The 24091-nt window shown below is 42.0% G+C and overlaps 3 protein-coding genes across 7 annotated transcripts in view; all 3 read right to left on the bottom strand.

Moving 5' to 3' along the window:
* Window positions 1-962: 962 nt before the first annotated feature.
* Window positions 963-5100, bottom strand: LOC310988488 (glucose-6-phosphate 1-dehydrogenase-like). Its single transcript, XM_083975118.1, has 12 exons — window positions 4885-5100; window positions 4063-4100; window positions 3815-3923; window positions 3505-3722; window positions 3263-3421; window positions 3032-3157; window positions 2847-2940; window positions 2544-2730; window positions 2196-2431; window positions 1524-1600; window positions 1314-1406; window positions 963-1226 (listed from the first exon to the last, which is right to left on the bottom strand). The coding sequence occupies exons 1-12, from the start codon at window positions 5041-5043 to the stop codon at window positions 1136-1138; spliced, it is 1587 nt and encodes a 528-aa protein (XP_083831244.1). The 5' UTR covers window positions 5044-5100; the 3' UTR covers window positions 963-1135.
* A 734-nt stretch (window positions 5101-5834) lies between these two features.
* Window positions 5835-13000, bottom strand: LOC310989220 (polypeptide N-acetylgalactosaminyltransferase 6-like). Of its 3 annotated transcripts, none has more exons than XM_083976210.1 (11): window positions 12818-13000; window positions 11009-11517; window positions 10349-10521; window positions 8441-8590; window positions 7618-7852; window positions 7412-7529; window positions 7119-7319; window positions 6883-7014; window positions 6684-6785; window positions 6445-6603; window positions 5835-6324 (listed from the first exon to the last, which is right to left on the bottom strand). In XM_083976210.1, exons 2-11 carry the CDS (start codon window positions 11488-11490, stop codon window positions 6211-6213), a joined length of 1866 nt encoding a protein of 621 aa, XP_083832336.1. In that variant the 5' UTR covers window positions 11491-11517; window positions 12818-13000; the 3' UTR covers window positions 5835-6210. The 3 variants fall into 3 exon arrangements, with proteins under 3 accessions (XP_083832336.1, XP_083832337.1, XP_083832338.1); XM_083976211.1 differs by lacking the exon at window positions 12818-13000 and adding an exon at window positions 12513-12643; XM_083976212.1 differs by lacking the exon at window positions 12818-13000 and adding an exon at window positions 12280-12367.
* Window positions 13001-13906: 906 nt separating this feature from the next.
* Window positions 13907-24091, bottom strand: part of LOC310989247 (adenylate cyclase type 6-like) — a 30811-nt gene continuing 20626 nt past the window's right edge. For all 3 annotated transcript variants that reach the window (XM_083976242.1, XM_083976243.1, XM_083976244.1), the window contains 17 exons: window positions 23777-23935; window positions 23532-23673; window positions 23211-23339; window positions 21930-21958; window positions 21518-21665; window positions 21295-21392; window positions 21064-21151; window positions 20801-20917; window positions 19278-19427; window positions 18951-19126; window positions 18734-18766; window positions 18616-18645; window positions 18366-18498; window positions 18014-18277; window positions 17598-17802; window positions 17278-17402; window positions 13907-15943 (listed from right to left, as the gene is read on the bottom strand). In XM_083976242.1, coding sequence (XP_083832368.1) covers window positions 15815-15943; window positions 17278-17402; window positions 17598-17802; window positions 18014-18277; window positions 18366-18498; window positions 18616-18645; window positions 18734-18766; window positions 18951-19126; window positions 19278-19427; window positions 20801-20917; window positions 21064-21151; window positions 21295-21392; window positions 21518-21665; window positions 21930-21958; window positions 23211-23339; window positions 23532-23673; window positions 23777-23935 — 2155 coding nt within the window. In that variant the 3' untranslated portion in view covers window positions 13907-15814. The remainder of the gene's footprint in view (window positions 15944-17277; window positions 17403-17597; window positions 17803-18013; window positions 18278-18365; window positions 18499-18615; window positions 18646-18733; window positions 18767-18950; window positions 19127-19277; window positions 19428-20800; window positions 20918-21063; window positions 21152-21294; window positions 21393-21517; window positions 21666-21929; window positions 21959-23210; window positions 23340-23531; window positions 23674-23776; window positions 23936-24091) is intronic.

The following is a 24091-nucleotide window of genomic DNA, read 5'->3' as shown; positions in this document are numbered from 1 at the left end:
TAGAACATCCACAAAGACCGAGTCTTTCTATACTTTATTGTTATAAGTATTAGTTCAGCGGTGCCATTCATCTTTGAAATAACAATACAGGCTGCTTCCTTTGTACATGAACAAGTGCGCAGTAGGGACAGTTATTTTAGTGTCATCCAAACTAAAACCAACCACAAATGATTTTATTGTTACCTGCAGTGAATGAAAGAGCACATAAAAGAACAAATGCAATAAATGCAAAGGAAAAAATGTTTATTAAACAAATGTTGCTGTTTGCTGCACTTCCCACGGCCCTCCAGATCCTGGTAGGATGCAGTGGTGTGTTATTGCTCAGAGTAAGTGAGTGTGTCTGTACATGTGTGTGTTCCCAGCTAGTCCGGATACCTGGCAGAGACAGACATGTACTATAGTAAGAAGAAACAACATCACTCTGGTGAAGGAAGTTGAAAGACATTTCATTTAGAATTCAATTGTAGTTGTAATATGAAAACTCTTTCATAGATTGTGAGAGACTGATCTTTACAAAATGTTATTGACAGTTATTCAGTTTTGATTTGATTTAGTTTAAAACACTTACCAGAGAGTTGCTCTCACCTGAGGCAGGACAAATTAAATGTCTCCTTTATGACTCCTGTGTCCTTACAAACCAGACCAACAAGCCCTCCTAGTGCAAACACTACCTTTTGTTGCTGCTCAATGTACATCATGCTGTCATGGTTTAGTGATGCCTATAAACATTTGGCCGTTGATTGCACATGACAAGCTTTTATTCTGAACATTCAGGCGAGTCTACATATTGATGCTTAACTTGCTGAATCAGTTGTGTAGGTGGAGATTTTCCTGCTTTACAAGTGTCACTCAGACAAGGTATTAGGTGTGGGCAATGCTGTTCAAAAAAAGATGGAAGTAAAGAAAGAAAAGTGACTGATGATTTATTTAGATATTAAAAAATTTACAAGTGAAAACTCAAATCAAGTTAAAACAGTTATGTTTATTTGCACATTCATTTTTGCATGATTAGGGATCAAAACATAGACAGAGAAATCAAATAATGGTGCAGAGATGATTGCAGTAAACTTTATTATCTGTAAACTTTGTTGCAACGGTGTTAATACGTTCATGTGAGTGTGTGTGACAGAAGTCATCATGTTGTGTGGGGTTGCACCCACTTGTATGTTCCCTCATAGCGAAATCCCACCCTCTTCATCAGGTCATCTGCCTCATTTGGACCACGACTATGAAAAACAAATGAAAAAAACTTGATCACTTTGAAGGATATTGTGCACCTTGTGTATACCTCTGTCTCATGAAAGTGACTTTACCTTCCATATGTGTAAGGTATGGGGTGGGTCTTCTCTCCTTCTATTTGGTGAAGGAGGGGGGTGAATATCCTCCAGGCCTCCCGCAATTCATCACTGCAACAGAGACAGGAAGAGTTCAGGTTGAAAAATGTGTTCATGATTAATTGATAAAACACACATTAAAACAAAATACGAAGACAATAAAACACGACAATAGATGGTTTTACCAACCTACGGACAAAGTGCATCTGATTTCCACAGAAGACGTCCAGTATTAGCCTCTCATAAGCATCTGGGAGCTTCACATTCTGGAGGGAGATGACAGCTGTTAAAAATACTACAGACATTCATTTCAGGCTGAATGATCAACAGTGTTTTGAGTTGGTAAGCTTAACTTGGATATTTTTAACGATTGGCACTTCAAGATGTTCCTGATTTCTACTCACCCTGTATTAAAACTGTAATTGTACTGTAATTTTTGCCTACTTGACAGGTCTTTATTTTATAATTCTGATGTGATACCTGTGGCCAACGTAGTTCAAGAGTTAATTAATAGTAGCACATAAACACATTAATAGTTGATTCAGGAAAGTTATTGAACTAATCACACTAAAAAAGTACAAATGTGTCTTATCCATAAAATGAAAACAGGTGACTGGTCTTGATGTTGTGACTGCTGTCTATATTTTTGAGTCAAGCCATGACGCCAGTGAAAAATCAAATAAAGTTTTAAATCAAATGACTAATGAGTCAGATCAAACTCTCAAAACAGTCCACAATTACACACCTGAGAGCCACAACAATAACAGTCATCTTTTTTACTGTTGGGGTGGATCGGTGTGTATTTCAAGAACTTAAAGATGAACTACAATGGATGCTTTCAGTTCAGTGATCATGCAGCACCTTGTATCTGCTCTTGTAGGTGAGGTCGAGCTCAGTTTCCTCTGGGCTGAAGTAAACCCCCGGCCTCTTGGTCATCATCTTCAGGTAAATGGCTTCGTCCGGCTGCACCCGCACCACCAGCTCGTTCCTCTGACAGCGATCCCCAAAGATGTCTCCTGGTACGTCAGTGAACTGCAGACGCACTTCTGCCTTCCGCTCATTCAGAGCTTTACCACAGCGCAGAATGAAAGGGACCCCTGATGGACAAAAATATTACATTACAATAGGTTCATATCAGAGGAGCTACCTTAAAAAGACTAGAAAATGAAATGGGATAAAGAACAAAAAACAATATGTATTTAGCCTCACCATCCCATCTTTCATTCTGGACATAGAGCACTGCAGTGGCAAAGGTTGGTGTGCAGGAGCCCTTTGGTACAGTGGGATCTTCAAGGTAACCCACCTTGGAGTGGCCCTCCCCTCCAGGGTCCCCCACATACTGGCCAAGCACCATATCTGTTGCAGCCACAGGAGCTATGCACTTCAATACCTTCACCTATGCAGCAAAAAGAAAAGAAAAACAGGACAAGAGGATTTCAATGATATGGATGGCCTTGTTATTGAAGATGAAACATGCTCAAATTGCTAGGATCCAGTCATCATCGGTATTACCTTTTCATCCCTCACATCGTCAGGGCTGGTGGAAGCAGGTTTCTCCATTGCCACCAAACAGAGCATCTGGAGGAGATGGTTCTGCATGACATCTCTATGGAGAGACAGGCCTGGAATCAGGGTCTACTGCAACAATTACACCTTATGCAGTGTTTCAACATTTAGTTCAGAGTGCCGTCTCTCACCGAATGATACCAAAGTCATCAAAGTACCCTCCACGGCCCTGAGTGCCAAAAGGTTCCTTAAAGGTGAGAACCACACAGGCCACACTGTTCCTGTTCCATATTGGCCCAAAGATACGATTCCCAAACCTAAATGTGAGAGCATAAGCTTTTATATATGACAGTGTTTAGATTTATACCAGTTGTAAAGTACGTACCTTGAAATGTGTCTACTCTAAATATCTACTGTCTTACCTCAGCACCATGAGGTTCTGGACCATCTCTTTGCCCAGGTAGTGGTCTATGCGGTAGATCTGGTCCTCTGTGAACAGGGAGGACAGGTGGGCTGACAGCTCCTGAGAGCTTTGGAGGTCACGACCGAACGGCTTTTCAACAATGACCCTGTTCCAGCCTCTGTTTCACAAAAGCGAACCGGTCAGAACCATGCTGTCTAAGATCATGTCGACTATGGATTTTACAGACCGGAGGATACTTACTTGTGGCTCATGCAGTGAGCCTTGATGTTTGTGCTGACATGGTGGTAGACTGTGGGTGGCAGAGCCAGGTAGAAGAGCCGGTTGGCGTCAGCCCCACCAGGCAGAGATGACAGATGAGCATTGAGCTGGTCAAACGAGCTGCCGTCGTCATACCTGCCACTCAGGTAGGAGTTCTTTCTGAAGAAGGCTGAGAGACACTCAACCTCTTCATCTGTGACCTGAAGGAAACGTTGAATAATAATACTTCCCACATCACAAAGAACTAATCACACTGACTCAAATAGCCAACAGGGAGTGCTAGATGTACTACCTTCATATGAGGCAGACATGCTGCCTTGATGTCCTCCACTGTTAGGTTAGACCGAGCAAAACCCACAAAGTAGGTGTCATTTGGGAGCAGGCCATCTCTGAATAACCACCTGAAGAAAGAACAGAGTTAAAAGCAGTGATGCAGAACAACCAGCCAAGGGTCAAATTCCTCATAACATGGGCTGGTCAAACAAGCTCAAAGCAACTCCAGCCTAGATATGGTATAATGCGTAGTAATTCTCCACTCACCATAGGGTTGGATAGATCTTCTTTTTAGCGAGATCTCCCTGTACAAACAGAACAAATGAAGAGAGAAAAGAGCTCTGATTATGACGCTCAACTGATAATCTGTGTCTGTAAAGAATCAATCAAGACTCCAAAGTACAAGCAAACATTAAAAAAAAAAAATGGTCACAGTAATGTGGAGCGATTAGATTGGTTGAGTAATGTGAGACTAACCACAGACTTTGAACACACCCTCTCTGCAGAGCTTAAAGTAACATTTAAATGGATTTCTGGTATAATGAAATCAAGAAAACAAACAGATAAAAACAATATTTTTTAAACTTGTGTTGGACTCAAAGCAGAGAACAGTTGGACAAAGATGCTATTGCTGCTAAATTATCCCCTTCTTTCAGTGCTTCACAAAGGAAAAAGTAGATGCAGCACATTTCATCCAACATATGCTCATTCCCTGGCTTTCCCTCTGTTTACCAAGTCAAACAGTGCTCCCCAGTGAACTGTTCTCCTGTCGCTTCTGTTGGGTCACTTCAATCATTAATTTTTTTCCCCAGTTCCCCAGTCTATTTCTAATAAATTTCGTATTAGAAATATAAATATTAAGTGAGTTCCTATTAGAAATAGAAATATTGTTAAGTGAACTAGCTAACTAACAGGCATGAAACAACCTGTGGACCATCAACAAAGGCAGTTTCAATATATCTGAAAGACTGAACGTTTCTAGAAATCTTTGTCAAAACACGATCAAGGGAAACTCAGTGTAGAGTTTAAAAGGAACGAAAACAGTCGTTATTCATGTCATGTGGTAAGATGTTCAAAGGTTGTACTCACGGAGGCTCCCAGGATAATAAATATGTTTGTGCTGGAACAAGTGGACTGGTCCTCTCCATAGAGTTCCTTCCTGAGCTGTCCAAACACCTCAGAGCGTGTGAAAGGCTCGGTGCTCATCCTCTGCCCCATCTGCTCTCTCCCAGCTGAGACCAAACTCATTTTGCTGTGGCTACATGGTGCACACTCAGCATGGAGAAACTGCAATTGTCATCCTTGCTTTGCAAAAAATACTCCGTGAGTTAATGCTGCCACCTGTTGTTGCAAAGAAAAAATACCCTTATGTCACTGCTTCCTCATGGTTTTGTCATGCGTATACCATCGACTCTCCAGGCCAGCCCCCGTTTTCTGGCTTGTTGGGCGTATGGACCTCCAGTTCAAATTCCATCAGATCAAGTTTGGCCACTTGGAAGAAATACTACAGGTTGACTTTACCTTAAGACTCAGGTCTATTCAGACGAGGCTGAGATAACATTCCTACTCCTCAACCACTCCTTGGATAAACGTTGCGCAAAGATCAACTGTGACTGAGAGTCTTAATGACTCTGTTGCAAACAGAGCTCTTATCAGTATATAACCAGTTTTCAGTTGTAAAATGAATATGTTTCCATGCAGGAAAATTCATGCCACTCTGGCCCTAAATCTAAATAATGTATTACGTGTAATGTCAGTAACAGCTATGACTCAGAGTGGCTCAGTATTTGGTAAATCATTACATAAAATCACTGGGCTAAAACATAAAAGAAAATTTCTAGTCTTAATATGAGATTAGTGCTATACATGTTCCGTAGTCAATAACAAGAGCAGAGCAACATTGTTGGTTAAAATTCAAATATATTTTACAGCATTACTGCAAGGAAAGAAAAAACACTTCTTTAATACAAAAGCTCATCTGACTCAACAAAGTAGGATTTCTATGTAAAAAGAACTGACATCTCTAACATTTAGCATGTTGTCACATTTTTACCTTTCATTGTCACTTTATAGTGTTTTACCAAGTGGAGTGCAAATTCACTGAATTAAGATTGTTGCAGCTACAGTCCCATGAATAAGCTGCAACTTGTCCACACACTGAACATCCCCAACCACCTTCAAAAGTCTTTCCCAAGTTTCCATCATAAATAGATTTAAAATAAGGTAAACCTGAGCATCTTCATCAGATGTGACTGTCTTTACTCTGACTTCATCTTTATCTCTTCACTCAGTATGACCTAATGCCCCAAGCTCCACAGGAAGAAGTCCGACTGGATGTGGAGTTGGCTCCTCAGAAATGAGCCTGGGGAAGGGGCCACAAGGTGTCAGAGGTCACCTGATGGGCATACTGGGAAGTCAGCTTAAGACCCAGTGCTGGTTGAGGTCAGCAGCGTTACAGTGGTCCATCTGAACCTTGCCGTCTCTCAGCTGTAAACATTTTCCACTGCTTGGATTCTTTAGAAGATTTCCCTGCAAAGTAGCATAAGAGACAAAGAGAATCATTGCAGAATATTTGCAAAACATTGCACCATTATTCAGTACAAGGGTGGTTGAAGGAATACACCATGAACCATTAGTCCCATTCCTCACCTCAGTCATGATCCACTCTTGTTGTGGTGAGAGACTGGTGCCTTTCCCCTTCAGCTGGCATAGCTCGATCTTCACTGGGTCCGGCTGGGGACTGGCATGAAGACACAGCTGCTTTCCAATGTTGTGACGCAGCTCCTTGTGAGTTGTGTATTCAAAGTACTGAAAGAAACATTTATCAAATAAGAGATGCACTCTCCAGGAACCTCTTAATTTCAAAAAGCCTCTCAGAGTCACTGTACCTGGTTTCCTCCCATGTTGTGGCACGGGTACATGATGACAGCTTTACCTCCTAGGTTGCTCTCTCCAACATCTAGACAGGTTTGAGATCCTGAGTTTTTGAGCTGGTGCAAACAGACACACACAATAATAGTGAGATACAGTTGCAGTTAATCAACACATATAGTGTGTTACATCATTAATATTCATGTGCAAACTTACAGCTCCAAATTTTTCTGGAGTTAAGTCTGGAACAAAGGCCTCAGGGTAAACTGTATTTAGGTACCAGGTGAAGTTCTTGCACTGCAGGTTTTCTCTGAGTTTCAAACGATCAGAGATGTCCCCGTATCTGTTCTGTAACAGTGAAGTAAGTGGAGTATAATTTCGATTCAGATATCTGTGAGAACATGTTTCCGTGTGCATTTAGCATGTGAACATTGTCAGCAGGTCACACTGACCTCACTGGCCATAACTGCGGCATTCTTGTTGCGGCGATAGTAGATCTTCTTGTAGTCGTCCATCCAGACCTCGGCCAGGCGCACCTGGTTGCGAGTGATGACCTCTGTGCCTTTGGGAAAGGTATGGGGGCTCTTTGTGCGGAAGACATGGCCCACCACAGAACAAGGCATGATTTCCAGCTGACCCCCACACTGCCACACCTGTGAATCACATTTCACCCAGGCAGCAATTTAGACTCTAGCATATCCACTTATTAAACCAATTAATAAATGTAGAATGGTGGATGACTGACCCTGAATGACATCTCCACGTTTTCACCACCCCAGATCTCCATCTTGTCATCATATGTTCCAATGTGCTCAAAGTACTTCTTTGAGATAGAGAAGAGACCTCCGGCAAAAGTTGGTGTTCTGAAATTTTCACAGGCACACAAAATATTTAGGTGCTTAAGTGATTGAGGGAGATCCCTGTGAAATCGACACAATCGACACTTCTTACTTTACAGGATAGGTTTCGTCCTTGCGCAGCCTCTTTGCATCCTCGGGTATCGCCTCCCAACCAAAAGTCAAGCTCCAGTCAAAGTTACCTCTGTTGTAAGCACGGCTGGTGGACACAGGCTTGTTGAACTGAAAGGTGTTAAGGTCAATGGTGCTGATCTCTGGACTGACCACAGCAGTGGGTTCTTCAACAATGCGGGCCAAGAGAGGCTCTAGCCAACCATGGAAACACTCACCTACAACGGACAGAGATCACGTATCCTTCATATTTCCTTCCACCATCACATAGAAATAAAGTTACAGCCAACGGTATCAGTTATAGAGATAGCCACAGCTTGGCTTCATGAGAAGGCTTGTGTTACATTCAGCAGATTGTTTATGTCCAAAGTGACAATTATTTTGTGCATTTCCATCAGTATTCCCAGAGATGAGAAAAAAAGATTTAAAAAGATAAAAATGTAAAAAGGAGAGGCAGTTGAAGCCGATTGACCTGGTATTTCCTAAACATTCAAAAATAAATAGCATTTTGTCTCCACAAATAAAATTCATCATGTGCCGCAGCAGCAAGTTACTGAGGTTTTATATGCCAAAACGTGAAAGAACATTTATATTGTATTAGATGAAATAATCATGGTCATCATTTTAACCAAAGTTACAATAAGGTGCAAAAAATACTCTGAGCATCACTGGAGATTTTATCTTCCTTGCACACAGTAGTGTATTTTCCTGTAACCTTGGCAGTGCCATTGATTGACAATGAACCATAAATGAGCTGCTTGAGTATTGTTAGGGGTGTGTGTGAGTTTTTGTGGGTGTTTTCTCACAGTGTGCGTCGAGAAAGGTGAGGATTTCTCCCTGAGCGATGCTGGCACCCAGGAGTCTGGCTGTGATGAGGCCCTTCCTCTCCGGCTGCCTCACTACGCGGACGATCTTCAGCTGACGCACATAGTCCTCCAAACGGTCCTTCAGATGTTCTGCAGAGACATAATGAAACCATCATGTGTTTCAACTCGTCTTCATTTAAAAAAAAAACTAAAGCTTTAGAGGAGAAAACATTATGTTCTAATCCCCACCTTGCTGTACTCAGGATCCACTGTGGTTAGAGAGAGACCAGAACAGACTTTATACCTCACCAACAATGAGGCCGACTCTGGTCAGATATTCAACAGACATATTTACATCTGAGGGACATTACCAGAATCAAAGGCAATGAAGTGGAAACACTGCTGGTAAAACTGGGTCACATTTCCTTATAATGAGCATTTATGACCACAGTGCACACCACAGCTCTCAAAGTTTCGATCTGAATGAGTCAACCATCAAGTTGCATCAACCTTATGTCAAAAAGCTTTTTCTCTGGCAAAATAAAGAGGAAGTGTGGGTACAGTAGGAAATGTCTTAGTACAGCTGAGGGTAACAGTGCATTCGTTTAAAACAGGATACGTATAACTGACAAAGAGAACATTTTAAATTTAGCCAATGGACCATTAACCATATGAATGACCTATTATTACCAGCTGAAGCCATCTTTATACCTGCCTTTCTCTTCAGGGCCAGTCGCAGCTGTTATTTAAGATGTTAAAGAAAGACCTTGTAGACAGCTTGATGAATTAAGACATGAGGTAACATGTTTTTCTGTTTGGACGTGTAAATTAATCTGCTGCAACTTTTTATTTTCAATTTTGGTGTAAGGACTGACAAAATGTGACATCTAAAATATAAGTATATAGTACATATAATACTAGTAAGAGATAAAACCCTCCAATAACCCTGAATAGCACTTAAAGACAATTTCCCAGGGTGAAATGTTATCATTTTGCAAAAGGCTTTGCAATGTCAAGTCCGGACACTTAACATATTGGATTGTAAAACGCACCCTATGCAAACAAACTGCATCACATGACAAAGTTCTGCTTTTATCACAATACAACCATTTGTACTGTTATGGACACATGCATGGTAAAACCCAGAGTGTAAGAGTTCCTGTTTATGATGCTGTGGTCAATCTGAAGTTTCCCTCTGTGCTATTTACGAAGCCCCACCTGACTGTTACTGTGTGTGCATGCTGCTAAAAATCCCAAGCTAACAGCCCTCGATACTATCTTATCAAAGCTCACGCTTTACTGTGACTGAATGCTGGTAAAAAAAAACTGAGGGTCAGTTTAATTAATAAATTACTTATAACTCCAGTTACTTAGTACTTATTTCTCCAGTTAGAGCACTGCAGCTGTCTCTTGGTTATCAATTTAAAAAAACACAAAAACTCCCTATAGATTTTATTTTGTGTTATTCAAAAATGTCTCTTTGCTGCTGTGAAACATGCCAAGTTTTCAGTGAGTGCTATGGCCAGAACTATATGAAGAATTTGTTTTCTTATTAGCATTGAATGAATTACAGATACAACTTTATATCAACTGTAATATCATGAATGACTTGTCTGTGCTATATTCTCTCCCCTGGAATACAGCACTGGTAATTCTCTAATTACTTAGCTTGTCTATGAAATATTATTTACATGCATGTTAACTGAAATCTTAATATCACAGCACCCAACAGGTCCCCTGTTAGTACAAATACCGAGACTACCAATCTCTTCCACATAAGAACAGAAAAAAGACAAAATAAATATAGTAACAAAACCGATCTCCTCCCTTCTGACTGTAAACCAGCTCCTAAGCAAAGTCTTTTATGTTGTGCTGTCGGTGAAGCTTTGAGTAAATTTCAGTGCGTACCTGCGATGCTGGCATCATCTACCAAGATGATCTCTTTGAGCAGGATGGCAGGAGATGTGTGCAGAACACTGTAGACCGTCCTCAGGAGGGTCGACCAAGCCTCGTTGTGGAAGACGATAATAACACTGGTGCTGGGCAGAGGAGGACAGCGACGAAACTTCCTCTCCACACATCTGAGCACCGTGAGCCACAGGGAAATACAAAGAGAGACAGAGAGAAACAGAAACAGCACAAGAGTAAAGAGTGTGGAAGAGTGAGTGGCAGTCACATTAGGTCTCGCAGAGCCTCATATAATAGGCCATTGTTTGCAGATACTCAGGGTTTGTTCACTAACACCTTAAACAGCTCAATGTGCAAACAAGTGAAAGTGTTAACAACAACACAGATAAACCCTCAGTCTTAATTATACAGGAGCCTTGAATATGCAGGGCACTCAACTACACTCACTGTTCAGTACTTTCAGATTAGAATATATGTCATTTTTCAAGATAGTAATGATTTCTGTATGAAAATAAATGTAAATAATTTACTCCCCTGAATATGACCCTGACCAAGGTTATTATCTGGCCTGCTGTGAGAATGTCAGAAAATGTGTTGGTAAAAAAGTGATTAGTCCAAATTATCTCAAATAATCCTGGATATGAGAGAACATGCTCTTACTCTGGAGGCCTTGTGTCATCCCCAAGGCTACGGCTGAGTGAGATACGGTCACTGGCAAACTGGTTGAAACAGTGACGTTTCATGCCCTCCTCCTTCTCTTTCTCCTCTTCTGGTGTCATATGGTTTTGTTGAAATGCTGCCGCATTAGCCCCGGGGCTTCCAGACTCCTGGGGTGGTCTCTCCAGGTGTGGCATGAGTTCAGCCTGTGTGTAGAAGCCACTGGGGCATTTGGTGTTCGGGGTCGGCTGCTCCTGTGCAGGTGGGGGCTGTGGAGCTCCGATCTGGAGGCCAATGTTGTGGACAGCGTCTCGGACCATTACCATCACCTTGTCCTTCTTGTCCACCAGTTCTTGAAACCAGGGATCCCCACCAGGTGAAGTACCAACATCCCTCTGGAGAACCACTAGGACCACCATGAACAAGGTCCCTCCAAGGAGCACCAGTTTAAGAGGAGTAAGGCGCCGGCGTAGAAACAACCGCATGTTTCAGAAAGGGTGTTGCTCTCAAGGCTGTTTGAAGAAAAAGAAGGATTCCTCAGAAACAGGGTGTTCAGTTTTTTGTTACCTGTAGATTCCAACAAACCTCTATAAATACTCAAAACCGTACTCCTTATTTAAAAAGAAAAAGAGGACCCGCAAGAAGAAAATATCTTGAACCGGTTTGTGTGCCTGTGCAACTGTCATAGCAGCAGGTAATCTAGCCAACCTCGCTCCTCCCCTCCCCTGTCTCTTCAGGAAACAGTCCCACAGGGCAGGTGGAGAGAACAGGGGAGGAGGAGAGTGCAAACAAACACACCACACCTCCCAATATACACCTGACTTCACCTGCTCCGGCCACGCTCCACCTAGGGGCCCACGTGGCTTCAAATGGGCTGCAACAGTGCTGGCTCAAACCTGCAACTCCCATGCCAGTTAATAAGTGACACAAAACGCCCCGCTTACACACCTGCTCCAAAGACACCTCACCAGCAATGATCCACTGTCAGGAAGTAGAATGAGGTTTTTTTTTGCTACGTGGAGCATGACAGCACCATAGTTTCAACCTGCCTTGGCACAATAACAGGCCGCTTCCTGTGATGTGAAACAGGATATCATTGCAATGCGGGACATCAGCGTGTTCTTATGTAGGTGATCACTGTTCAGTTTGACACACACTCTTACTTGGTCATAATTAATTTAGACCATTCTCAAGCCAGCCTCCCTCTCATGAGTGATTCAAGACAAGAGGACACAGTTTTAGTGCTCCAGAAAAGGGAAACCATCTGAGCACACCTGCTACACCGTCTTGCCTCTATAGGGATCCAGTTGATCCAGTTTGTTGTAATTGCAACTCAGACAAAGTGGGTGGAGGAGGCAAACATGTTTCACCCAACAAAACCTCCACAATAATGTCAATACTATGTGAACATGTAAATCTTGCTTCACTGCTAAAATAACAATGTGCCCCATCAAGTCACTCTTAATTAATTAATAAATCAAGAACATTGTCATTATCACATTCTTACAATAATAAATATTTACACTCTTCTGAACAGCCTGAAGAGACGTGAAGCGAGCACACGAGGGCAAATTGCGGTTAAAAAGCACTGCCAAATGAAAGAGGAAGAGTTGGTTGCATATATCCTGTTGAAAGTCAGCCTCTGTACAGCCATTTAAAGCTATAACATTGCGAACAAGCCACGGGTTATCTCTAAAAGTCACACATTGATACAGTCTAAAGAAGCCCACCGACAGTCAAGTCTCAGCACGAGACGCTACTCAAAGATGGATATTAATGAGCTTCAACCTCCTCGAAAATGTTGGTACTTACCTAAAACTGTCGAGCTCTTGTCGGCTTTACCTGTTCCGCCTGGTTTGATGTATGAATAATTGTGTGGAAAGTTGCCAGACCAGCAAGTTGACCAGTTCCGTGAACTTGTCAAACTGTTGTTTAGTTTGAACCAGGATGCACGAGCTCGCTGGCCTCCCGACTTTTCCTTTGAAGCGAACAGGTGCCATTTGTTGAAATGATTAGTTGGAGTCCCCTACTGGCGGCGCACGCGACTCACTTAGCCCCTTACAACATTTAATGAGACTGTCACTGAAACAGCACGGGTTCCTGTGTATGAATGCGGAACACACTGTATGTAGGCCTACAGTAAATATAAATATATATGATAGTATAAAAAATAATATAAAAATATTAAACACACACATTTATAAATATATAAAAATATTAAACACACACATTTTTAAATATATATTTACATATACACACATACTGTATATATGTATGGATGTAGACAGAGAGACAGTGATGTTAATATAGACTGTACTGATAAACACACGTGCATATACATATATATATACACATTACAGGTTCCTGTATCACAAGCCTGTTATAGTAACATTAGTGCTTTTTCATCAGGGATTAGTAGGAATTTATGTGTCTTAATTAATGTTCAGCATTGAGTGCTGTAAGTGAACATTGCCATTACCTCAACAGAAATCCATTATTCATGTGCAAGCAATTAAATACTCTCTCTTGTATCACCCTCTTGAAACCATAGACTGACTTATTCAGAAGAGGAGAAGGAGGCGTCTCTCAGGTTACTGTCACGGGGAGAAATCTTGATTGCAGGCTGCTGATTGACTTGAGATCTAAATTAAAGCCAAACTAAAACAACACCACTAAGCAGGCTAAAGCTGTGTTGTCAAGCAAACTCTGTGAAAGAAAGAGGATGAACCTGATCTTACATATCAGTCAAGTGGTCTATGTGAATACTCCCTGGACTTTTCTAAAATGTCGATCTTCATAAATATATTCAAATATGTCTTACAGGGGATAGATCTGTTCTCTGTATAGACTTAACTGTGATTTCCATTGTTGAGATCTAAGAGAATACATTCAAAACAAGTGCAAACAAAACAAACACAATCGATGCAAAAACAGCCATTTATTTACTTCTTGTCCAAGGGGAAATTAATCAAATCAATCATTGCACTATTTCTTAAACTCTGCTGTTTATAATAAGAAAAAAAACAACAGTGTCTTGTTGACCATCCATTTTAAGGGCAGAGAGACACAAGCAGAGGTGAGAATCCTTTCCATATGAAGGCAACAATTTTAGGCTCAGAAACAAAAGTGAGCATGTCAACACCGGAAGTAAAGCTTGTCTAAACGTAAAATACTCTTTAACTTTACAGCAAACATGAAGTCTAATCGATTTAGCCTCTAATACAATGATTGAACGTCCACCTCAGTACTAAAGGCAATGTAGAGTGGTTTTCTTCAGTAGTAGCAGTAGTAGTTTCGTAGTGGGCAAAATATTCAGACATTACATTCAAATAATTATTGTTTTGATCAACATATTTTGGGGGGTAATAAGCCTCCCTGTGCCAAACCAGCTAGTGTCAAATACTGTAGTGTAAAGTTGTGAATATCGGTCCATGTAGGTGGACCTTGGACCTGCATAATCTCAAGGCAATACTTGTGAACAGATGGAGAGTTGCTGCATACAGTTGACCCTGAAGTCGTCAGGAAACCAATTCACGTTCAAATGTTCTAACAAAATCCAAAATATATATACTCCATAAGCTTTTGCTTATTTGGGTTGGAATGAAATCAGTTAAAAAAAAAAAAAAATCACATCCCAAAAAAAGACATAGACATAATTATCTTCAAATAATCATTTTGACAAAAATGAAGAAATCAGGAATGGGCACACAACTCCGAAATAATATAAAACATGCCTCGCAGCAACCAGTTTGGCAAGAAAGCATTGTCATACAGTATCATAAAAACCTCACAGTGAAAAGTTACAGTATGCCCCTTTATAGATAAAGATCAGCATTCAGTCCGGTGTGTTTGCAGCCACACACGCACACACACAGTCATTCACGCATACGTACATACTGTACACACACACTTATATAAAATGTTTCATGACAGTTTAACAATCTCTCTTCAGTACCGTGATACTAATGCAACTGTTCTTCCTTTGTTTCATAGTTGTCGTTTTTGGCTTGAACCAAAAATACATTGCAGGGAGCAAGTAATCAATTGCACACCTCAGTGTGAACCACAAACAGCTTCATGTCCAGACTGTGGCAAATCACAGGCTGGAAGAGACAAAGAAAGGCCCTGATAAGAAACAGTCCAAGCAAGTTTGTTGTGAGTGTTTTCTATCTGAGTGCGTGTATGTGTGTGTTATGTATACTGTATATGGGTGTGTGGGTTATCTTTCATGAGTAAATCCACAGCAAAAAATGACAGTGACATTACCGTGGCCTTTGCTGTCAAAAGATGAATAAATTATTTGTATTTCTGAACAGAACTGTTAGTATATGTTTTCATATCAAACATTTGTTCTTTGGTCATTGTCATCCTTCATCTTGTCCTTGCATATTTTTTTTAAGTAACATGTTTTTTTGTTTTTTTTTATATATATATGTATATATTTTCTTTTTTGTACAAGGTCATCACAAAAATCCATCCGCAAGAAAATAAATAACGACTCCAGATGAAATACTAGTACTATTGCTCATAAACACAAGCATAGCCACTTCTGTCCTAAGGCAACTGGGCTTCGTGATCTCTCGAGCAGCTTGGGGAAAGAAGCCTTCAAACATGAACAACATCCTACATGTGTGCATTTGATTACGTGACAACAAACAGACAGGCTGAGCTCGTCTCAGTCGGCCGTCTCCTGTCCCCGGTGCGTTCGCACTCTGCTTCAGAGCTCATCGCCAGGCTGACCACTCAGTCTCTCTGCTCGTCTCTGTCCTGTCAGTGCAGTGGGAGTCACTCTGCGGTCGGCCACTCTCGTTAACTGCCCAGGGGACCGCTGGTGAGGAAGTAAGTGGTCATCTCTCCCTTCCCCTTCACCTTGACAACACCTCGACAGTCCAACTGGTATCCGTTGTTGACCAGCACGTGGTACAAGTCTGTGGTCACCTAAGAGAGGACACCGACATTGGACACCCAAGATGTGAGACACTCAACCCAGCTCAGGAGAAACACTATCAGTCACTATCACGTTGAAAAATCTCTCAAAGGCACAATGACAACACAAAAGATTAATATTATGTGTTGATTAAATGTTTTAAGAGCAGAGTATTGAATATAAAATGTAATAATCTATTCTCACTGAATCAAATATATTGGTAGTTACCTGACAGAAAGATACTAAATCAAACACAAATGTTAAATATTCACTAGATTCAACTTTTCTGTTTCACAGCATTGTAAACATTTGATTTTGGACAATTCATTTTAAAGATTGTTGCTCAACAGTTTTCACCATTTTTGACAAGAGATTACCCAAAAGTTGCTTAAACAACCAAAAACAGCAATTAGTATCTCATGGTCTCCTTTAAGATTTCATAGACAATATATTAATCAACAGATTAACTGATAGTGGAAATAATTGTTGGTTGCAACCTCTGTTTATATGCTGAGTATTGCAGAGGTCATTTGGATTTGCAGTAACTCAAACTGTAAAGCAGGTGGCAGTATAGCTCTGACGGTAATTCTTTGACACAGCCAATTTATGGTTTTGATTCGGGGCTAGAAAATCTCACTGGAGTAGCCTACTTAGCTAAACCGGTGTAACTTGTACATTTCAAAACATTGTTTTCATGGATACCAAACACATATATGAATTCAATGGTGGATAAGACTGTGGGACTTTTGTCCTTAACTGACACATGCTCTCTGGGGAACACTGTGGTTAAGATTTCCCTACTAAGGATGATAATCCTGTGGTAGTTTCATGGCCTCTGCATGGAATTCAAATTTAGCCGTCTGCCCTCCTCCAGAGGGACATCATGAGAGTACCATTTATGCTTGAGAACAGCACGTCCACTGCTGACAGGCATTTTTGCTCAAGGGCACTTCTGCAGACCAGATGTCTGAGCCTAAATCCTTAAGCTAAAGGACTGTGCACTGATTGTATCTGTAGAATTGGTATCTGCTACAGACAAAATGACCTTGTGCCTTTTAGATACCACAGACACTTTAAACATATGCGCTTTGTACTGTAGTTATCAACATCTGTGGTCTGGACATTTTCTCATCATGCAGAGGATGTAAAAATGTAACATGCGCAAGATTTTGAATTAATGAATAAACCCACATGATGCACACTTTCATGTCCGGATGCTTGCTAATAGCGACATAATGACTCATTTCACGAGTAGCTAGATTGGTATCCTACATTGGCTGACTCACTTAAAATGTGAAATGTGAAAGCTGTGAAATGCCTCATGTGTCCATAACATGTGAAGTACCTGGATGCAGTCTGGTACTCCTGTGCTGTCCATCCGGCTGGCCACATTGACTGTGTTTCCCCATATATCATACTGGGGTTTCCTGGCTCCAATCACCCCTGCCACCACAGGCCCCATGTTAAGTCCTGAGAACAAATCACCTTGCTGTGTTACATCATATCAGTTACACCATTTTGACTTCATTATAATGCTGTTTCTAAGGAAGGAGATTACTGTAGCTCTCCTGTGACCGGGAAAAGGATTTTTTAAACAAATGCCAACCCAAAGAAGATTTAGCAGATAATGTTTCACAACCAATCTCCGCTACCTCCCAGGCTTACCTATCTTCATCTGGAAGTTGTTAAAGGAGTGTTCGTTGATGTATTTCATCTGCTCTCTGAGTCTCATGGCGTAGTCGGCCAAGGCTAGGATGTGTGAGCGACCTTCTTTATCATAGGTGGAATCGTTGAGGCCCGAGGCCGCCATGTAGGTGGAGCCGATGGTCTTGATTTTCTCCAGCTGACGGAACCTCTCCTCACTGATGATCTAGATACAATTAGTCAACCATGTGTAAGAGGAGGAAATGGGACAAACAAAAGCAGCACCCCAGCTTACATGTGAAGTAGGAGAACAACAAAGACACCCAGGGAAATGATGATTGTGTGTAACATAAAACAAATATCTAATCTCTGCATCTCACACACTTTCCCCAATTAATGTTTCCTGCAGTAATTGAATTTGAATTCATCTTCCTCACCTCATCGAAATCAGCGATGATCTCATTGAGCAGCCTGAGACACTCCACTCCCTCGTTGTTCGCCTCCAGCTCCACGTAAAACTCAGAGAAGTTGCTGATGGAGGCAAACATAACAGCGACGCACTCACATGACTGGTAGTACAACTCGTCGTTGCGACGCTCACGTGCAAGGAAGTGGGCGGCTACATCCTTGGGCAAGATGTTGTGTAGGAGGCGACGGTTGTACGCCTGTAGTTCTTCCATCTCCTCTTTCTCCTCTGTGGCCTGAAGGAGGACACGCAAAAGGAAGATGCCTGCTTAGTCTTACTGACACTGTACAGTAGTGCTAGCTCTAAAGTTTAGTCTAAGTTACCTGCAACTTCCAGAGGAAGTCAAGGCGAGCAGTGGACTCCACCTGCTGGCCGTGCAAGTAGAGAGCCAGAACAAAAACTGTCAGGATTACAGGGGTCATGACCTTTAGAGATACCTTGGTCACACTCTCCAGGCTGAGGGGGTAAAGAGGAGAGGGAGTTTGCAAGAGTCATAAGTGAGGTTGGTGAATAAATTAATGTATAAAATCCAACTTTGCACTAAAACACACAAAACAAATTAAAGCTACTTACCACTGTTCAGCAGTTTCATTGAAACTAGGCCTGAAAAATGGACAAGAGAAAGTTACATTAGCAAACTAGATGAGTCTCTTACATTAGACTAGAGAAAACATGAAATAATGTAACTTACTGTTGTAAGGAATCATTAACAGGTGATAATTGCCTGAGGAAAAAAAATGAGCACATTTTCAAGAAATAGGACTAATGCAAAGTAGGTCTTTACGTTATCATAAAAAAGTAGGCCACACACTATCCAAACCCACAGTATAGTGACACAGGTGAACTATTTAAGTTAATGAAACATTTTATGTGAGATACAATGATGGTGCTCCTGGCAGGGGACTCACAGGGTGTTGGCAATGACCAGCAGGTCGGCGTTGTCAAACAGGGCCACCTGAGGCCACTCCACCAGCAGGAGGAAAGTGAGCTGGATGAGCAACATCAGAGCCAGCTTCCCTATGCTGCTGATGTGGAGGAACACAGAGCAGGCCAGCAGGGTCAGCAGTACACTGTAGCTAAAATACTGCGGCAGAGAGGAGACAGCGAGGGAGGAGGACTGTTAGGTGAACATTGGAAGTACAGTCTGTGCACATTGAAAAGAGAACACAAGCACACAGGACACAAGAAACAGATAACAACAGCAGACATGTACGCTAAAATGTTATGGGACTGACCTCGGGGAAATGGCAGGGCATGGCCTGGCTCGAACACAGACTCAAACCATCCTCTACTGTTCTGGTCAGGTTGTGCAGCAGGCAGAAAGTCACTGATGTGTTCAGCTCCTTGGCCACGCAGTCCTGCAGCCTCTCTCTGCTGCAGGTAAACTGTCAGAAAAGAGAGACACAGACAGACTGTCATTTATCAGCCAATAGAGCTCAGATAGCAAAGAGGAGATGAACACATGTTGAAAACAGAGACCCAGCCCAATTATGAAACATTTAAATTCTGCATTTTCTTAGCCATGTTTGAGCACCTAAAAATCTAATAATGGTGTATTCCCATATAACATCAACATTTTCAATAAGGATCTCTTGATTTTGGGTTATTTGAGAGTTATGATATGTGTGATATTTTAAAATGGAAAAGTCAAGTCAGTGCTCTCTGGTAAATGACCTGTAAGGAATAATGTTTTCAAATGAAATCTTAAATCTCTCAGCAATACCATCCACCAATATTATACATTTTCACCATTTATCATGTAATAACATGTTTTACCAGAAAATATTGAATGGTTTCAGTCCTGTGGCTCAGTACTCTATGTACTCACACATTATAGTATTACTTCAATACGATAATACTCAAACAAACAGCCTAAATGACAGAGAGACTGATAAAAGATCAATATCACAGAATTAGGAAGAGCAGCTGCTGAACTGAGCAAGCAATCTACTGAATAAGTCCTGATGGAATTTGAATTGGCTGGGTTTGATGTTGGAGCGTGAGACTGATCAACCAATCACAGGCTGGAACAACCCTGCAGGCCACCAATCAAAGCGGCGAAGCAGCACAGCACAGAAAGCCACAGCTACAAGGCACAGAGCACAAACGAGAGTGACACACAAGCCAACCTGATGTTTCAAAGATATATGATACGCTACACACACACATATGCTATATATAAAATAAGGATCTCTGTTGAACTGTGGTCACAGAACAGGATTTCATGTACCATCATTTAAAAAGTACATTTAATGTTACTAATACATGGAGCTAAGCTGATCAGTTTATGGTGATACTTGTAATATCTCCTTGAGTTTTGTAAACACCTAGGCATCTGTAATGTGGCATACAGTAACAAGCTTGTTTTAATCTACATTTTAAAAAAATCAATAGTAACTGGCTCTATGTATTGTTAGTAAACATGGGAAAAACTACGGTTAAAAATAGACTGATTTCTACAACTCCATCTGTCACGGTGACGGATTATGATTAGCTGCAGCTCAACCCCTAATTATAGCACCCCCTTTGGCAAATTGGTCTAATTTTAAAAATGTCAAGATGGTGCAGAATCTCTTCAAATGTCCTTAAGTGTGATCAGCAGCATCTGAGATGGAGCGCATGATAGATTAATGGAAAGACAGATAAACGTAGCAGTTACATAGACCCTTCCCTGATTTACTGTGTGGGACATCTTGAAGTGACATGTTAAGAGTTGCAACCGCGACACAGTACAAAAATGAAGAGCGCAAGTCCCTACCATATTAGCAAAAGAAGCGATGAAGAGGAGGAGGATGGTGAAGACGCCCACCAGTGTGCTGTTTGCACGAGAGTGGACTATTTTCTTGGTTACAGTCTGCAAGGCAACTGGGAAGAGCTTGAATACAGGCAGCAGGGACAAGATCAGATAAGAGAGAGTTAATACCATTAGTGATGAAGTCTAAAGACATGTGACAATGACTCTTATCTGAAGATATCTGCAAGAAGAATTCTATGAGTGATGAAGGCCTTTGTGATTCTTACTTTAATGCAGGAGTAGATGGCACAGATGAAGAGGATGTTGGCGAGGATGATGAAGATGCTGATGTAAAGGCAAGTCATAAGTGTTGTGCTGCAGACGAGAAGAAAACAGGCTCATTAGGATGTATAGTTCTCATTAACTCCTCGTAAACTAATCAAGACCACATTTCCTGTCCACAATCTGCTATAACTGGGATACTGGGAAAGGCAACTTATCAGGGCAGAGCTACTTACTTTGGAAAAATGATAATCTGAATGAAACAGATGCAGCAGAAAACAAGGAGTGTACAGGCCACATATCCCCCAAAACGATCATCAACCTTTTTGGAGTACTGAAATTAGAAAATCAATGACAACTTAGTTTCATAGTAGCTCAATTAAGGAGGAAATCTCCAATTCAGTTTATCTGACAGGGGAGTTTTAGTGAATTAAAAACAAACCACTGTCAAATACCAACCTTTTTCTCGAGGTCGGTGGTCTGAAAAGTGAGCAGAAACTTCTTGACATGATCTTTCCGCAGCTGGTCGATGCTGCGCGCGTCGATGGCGCGTCCAAGAAACTCATCCACCTCATCCTCTGGGTTTAGGGCCTCCTGAGTGCAGCGGCTATGAGGGAGATGGAACAATAGGTCACTGCGTGGTGGTGTGTGCTTGTACGTGTGGGGGATGTGTGTGTCTGTGTGAGGGAGCTGGCCTATGATGTGACAGGCAGGATGACTCAGAGCTAATATGGTATTAGTACTGGGTTGGATCTGACTGTATAAAACCAACAGTGGGCTCTAAAGTTAGACCACTACAGTGACAGCCTGCCAGTCAACCACTAATAACAAAAGCCATCCTAATAACAAAAACTGGGGCCAAAACACTCACTTGTCTTTGCTGGATGCTTCATCGATGCCCTGTGAAAAACAAAAACAGAGAGAGAGAGTGAGACAACGAGAGCAAAAAGCAGAGACTGTGCAGGAAACAGAAGCAGAGAAAGGGAAGAGATTACTGTGTAGCCACAGTACAACTGAAAAATAGACAGAGACACAGACATCTGCACAGCTAATCCCTGAGAGCCAGACTGATGTTTTAATTAATGCTCGGAGGCTTCAAATTACACCCTCTTTGCCCCTAGGGCTCAAACCCTCTGAGATGGAGAGGACAAAAGCAGGAGGAGAGGCAAAGAACGCAGGAACGACAAGGAAATGAGACTTGTAGCATTAAGAGAGGGAGAGAGGGAGAGTGAGCGAATGAGTGAGTGAGAGAGAAATATCTGCAGCTGCAGCCTCATCAGATCGGCCTCAGTAGTAAACAATGAGCTGGGAATCCCTGGGAGCCCTGTTGAAGCTCCTGTTTGTTTGATGAGAACTGATCAATACTCCTCACATTCTCACCCACTGCTTCAGGCTTTTCCATATAGGCAGTACTATTTGTCACATTCAGGCACTCAAAGTCATAGCCTACTTACAGAGCATCTTACTCACTCAAGGTAAAGTTATTCTCAGGTCTACAGTGATGCTTAGCATCGAAGCATGCTAGCAAGTACAAATAAGTTGCTGACTTACGCAGATGTTTAGCCTACATGTTTGCCATATGTTCATGTCGTGTTAGCCTGTTAGCATGTGGTAAGGAAGTAATTATGGTTCATCCTCAGGGGGGCATGACTATCAGAACCAATTTCATTTCAAAAGTAGTTACACCATTTTTGCTCGAACCCTCCCAACAAGTGTCAGCCAAAGGATGTTGCTGAAAAGTCAGGGAATCATAAAAGTGAATGCAGTTCATCCATTCAGTAGATGTTGAGATACTTTAGCCTGGGTGTTTTAGCTGACATTGCCATTCCTGTAACCTCACTGCCGGTGGGACTAAAGCAAAAATAGTTGTAAGCTCTATGTTAAGAAGTCCCATACAAGAGGGACTTGTATGTAAGTACTAATGTGTATTGATATGAAGTTAGGGAGTAGTCTTCCCGGCGATATGCCTCTGACCCTTGAACGACCATGTAGGAGTGAAATAGCTAATCTTAACTGCTACTTTGAGGACATAATTAGCAAGGATATTTATGATTTGACTTTAGAGAGTGGAGAGGATGTCACAGGAAATCGGATATAGACAAGAGGAACAGGTGCCACGTGCTGAGATAAGTGCTGCCTGAGTGTATCTCACCATCTGCCTGAAGGCTTTGGGCTCCTTGGGTCTGGAGAAGGATCTGTCAGGCACCCAGCGTGGCATCAGTCCCTCAGCAGAATTTGCACGTGCTCGCTGCATCTTGGCCATCATGGCTTTCTCCTCTTTCTGGAAGGGAAGAGAAAAAAAAACCCACCAGGGTGGACACTTTGACAAACAAGGTCTTCTACGCCAGGCGATAAGCCATTATGCTGTTTGTGTGAAATACGGCACTGGTGTGAAGTTCTGAAGAGGACTCAAGGACTCAACTTCAAATCTTATTTATATAGCATGTGTGTATGTGCTTGACTGTGGACTAACCCTCTTTTGGCTGCAGCCCAGTACCAAGAAGGTTTCAATGTTGTTTTCCTTCAGGTAAGCGTTCCTCTCTCCTCCAGATCCAGGCTCCACTTCGTAGTCCCCGTTCAGATACTGCAGAGTGGCTTTGGTGATATGGATACGCCTACACACACACACAAACAAATGAACCCACAGAGTGTCAGAAATGAACGGGCAAATGGGAGCCGTTGGCCGTATGATAGCAGGTGGAGTAGGAGGGACTTTACCCAGCTTTCCCTCCAGCCTCCATTTGGTTGGCGAGTGTCACGTCATTGGACCAGACGTCAAACTGCCACTTGCGCAGGCCCAGCACCCCGCAGTGAACGCGGCCGCTGTGGATGCCCACCCGCATGTTCACATTAACGCCCGTCACCTCTCTCACCAGCCTGCAGACACACACAGACACACACAGACACACACACACACACACACACACACACACACACACACACACACACACACACACACACACACACACACACACTGTTGTCAAATGTGTCACCTTCAGCCACATAGTCTATCTCCAACAGCCTGTGTGACAG

Source organism: Trachurus trachurus (assembly GCF_905171665.1).
Source record: "Trachurus trachurus genome assembly, chromosome: 7".
Taxonomy (NCBI): Eukaryota; Metazoa; Chordata; class Actinopteri; order Carangiformes; family Carangidae; genus Trachurus; species Trachurus trachurus.
Note: the sequence above shows the minus strand (reverse complement) of the source record. Positions and strands in the feature narration are given on the sequence as shown.